This window comes from Diaphorina citri, unplaced genomic scaffold (genome assembly GCF_000475195.1).
Source record: "Diaphorina citri unplaced genomic scaffold, Diaci psyllid genome assembly version 1.1 scaffold6145, whole genome shotgun sequence".
In the NCBI taxonomy this organism is placed as follows: domain Eukaryota; kingdom Metazoa; phylum Arthropoda; class Insecta; order Hemiptera; family Psyllidae; genus Diaphorina; species Diaphorina citri.
In genome coordinates, this window is record NW_007383521.1 from 2,129 (window position 1) to 4,635 (window position 2,507).

General features: G+C 35.6%; 1 protein-coding gene across 1 annotated transcript; it reads right to left on the bottom strand.

The window, feature by feature from the left end:
* Positions 1–548: 548 nt before the first annotated feature.
* LOC103521858 (uncharacterized protein K02A2.6-like) lies at positions 549–2,273 on the bottom strand. The gene has a single exon (XM_008486966.1). It carries the CDS (start codon positions 2,271–2,273, stop codon positions 549–551), a length of 1,725 nt encoding a protein of 574 aa, XP_008485188.1.
* Between the last annotated feature and the right edge of the window lie 234 nt (positions 2,274–2,507).

Genomic DNA, 2,507 nt, shown 5'->3' on the forward strand with positions numbered 1-2,507 from the left:
AGTTTTGAATGCATTTTCATGATCATCTAACCATAACCATTTCGCATCTTTCTTGATTAACTCTCGCAGTGGAAACGTAATCTCACTGATGTTCGGAATGAATTTCGAAAAATATTGTTAATTTTATTTTTACTGCATTATGATGTAATCGGGTCAAATTTTCGATGGTCAGTTTTTGTAAGATTATACACAGTGAATTTCGATCTCAAATAATGTTAATTTTATTTTTGAAGAGAACATTTTACAAGTTGCAAATTCTGTTGTAAGACTGACTCAATAGACCGATATTTGGCCAGATTCAATTGGAAATCATATTGGACGATCTGGCTAGAACTCATGCACATCAGAATACCCTACAGTTTTTAGTGCCAAAACACGTTTTGAGGTCCCTAGAGCCTAAATCCAAAGTTTCAGCCATTGGTCCGTGTGTATGTCTGTGTGTCTGTCTGTAAACAAAATACCTCGAGAACGGTAAGAGCTAGAGACTTGAAATTTGGTATGTAGTTCACAAATGTGACAAGGATGCAACACAAAACGTTTGTTTTATCTCAGCGGTCAGGGGCTCGTAGGCGGCTTCTATCTCTAAGGTTTCTTGCAGGTATTTCATTTTGCTGATTATCCTCTATCTCTGGCATAGATACATCATGACTCACTTGTTGCCCTTCATTATTGTAAGTTGGACGTAAATGTTGGCGATTTCTTCTATATACTTTCCCTGTTTCTTCATGTTCTATTTCATAGGAGCGTGGAGTTTCAGTGTAAATATTCTTGACCAATCCTTTTTCCCATGGTTTTTCGGGATTTATTTTGAAAGATACTTTTTGATGTTGTGGGAGGTTCGATTGTTCTCTAGTATTTCGATCATAATGGTACTTCTTATTATTGTCTTGGACTTGTTTCAAATTTTCTTTGATCTTCTCAGTGTCATTCATTTTAGGGTACAACTGGTTAGACTGGATCGGCAACTTCTCCTTCAACACACGACTCATTAATAACTGTGCTGGCGTTAAACCAAGAGACACTATGGGTGAATTTCTATACTGAAGTAGAGCTAAATCCAAATTATTTTCATTTTTATTAAGCATTTGTTTAGCAATACCAACTGCTCGTTCGGCTACTGCATTTCCTCTTGGATATCTTGGGCTTGATGTAATAGATTTAATATTCCATTCTTGAAAAAATGACTTCATTTCCACACTTAGAAATGGCATATTATCAGACACAATAATATCAGGAGCACCATGATATGAAAATATAAAAATCAACTTTTTAATCAATTCTCCTGAATTCTTTGCTCGAAGTTTCAATACCTCAATCCATTTTGAGAAATAATCATACACAACCAGGTAATCATTATCTTTGTGTTCCATCAAATCAACAGCTAGTTTTTCCCATGGCCTGTCTGGAATCTCATGAGATATCATCGGCAATTTCGGATTATCATTTGAGAATCTATCACAAACATCACAACGTCTCACATATTTCTCAATGTCAATATTCATATTAGGCCAGTACACAAGTTCACGGGCCTTCATTTTCATCTTGTTCATACCCAAATGAGTCTCATGTATTGCTTCTAACACATGTTGACGCATTCCTTTGGGAATGACAATTTTATTATTCTTGAACAAAATACCATCCAATTCGGATAATTCTTCTCGTATTTTGAAGAAAGTTTTCATTTCCTCACTTTCATATTTCATATTAGGCCATTCAGAAACTGTTACACACTTCATAATTTTCATCATTTCAGCATCTTTTCCAGATTCTTCTTTCACCATTCTCAACTTTTCATCATTGACAGTGTGATGCAGTTTTATATCATGGACACACAAATCTAAATCGGAATCATTTTCTTGACAACCAATATTTTCAACGTTACGACTCAATATATCAGCAATCAACATCTTTGGTCCCGGTAGGTACTCAACATGAAGTTCATATCGGAATAATTTCAATAACATTCTTTGCATTCTCGGTGACACTTTGTGTATTTCTTTGTTAACAATTGTAATAAGAGGCTTGTGATCTGTCTGAACAGTAGTCCTCTTACCATAAATATAGTAATGAAACTTTTGACAAGCAAATAATATACTCAACAATTCTTTTTCCACCTGAGCATATTTTTGCTCTGTATCAGTCATAGATCTTGACGCGTAGGCCACCACTCTCCCATCTTGAATCAGACACGAGCCTAGAGCATAAGAAGATGCATCTGTCTGAATCAATATTTCTTTATTCTCATCAAAGTGAGCCAACACAGGGGACGTCATCAAACATTTCTTCAGAGTTTTGAATGCATTTTCATGATTATCTAACCATAAAAGGAGAAGAAGAAGAAGGAGGAGGAGGAGAAGAAGAAGAAGAATAAGGAGAACAAGAAGAAGAAAATGAAGAAGAAGAAGAAGAAGAAGAGGAAGAAGAAGAAGAGGAAGAAGGAGAAGGAGGAGAAGAAGAAGAAGCATAAGAAGAAGGAGAAGAAGGAGGAGAAGAAGAAGAAGAAGGAG

Excerpts from the sequence above, each read along its gene's own strand:
- LOC103521858 (XM_008486966.1), bottom strand. The coding sequence starts at position 2,273 with ATGACGTCCCCTGTGTTGGCTCACTTTGATGAGAATAAAGAAATATTG.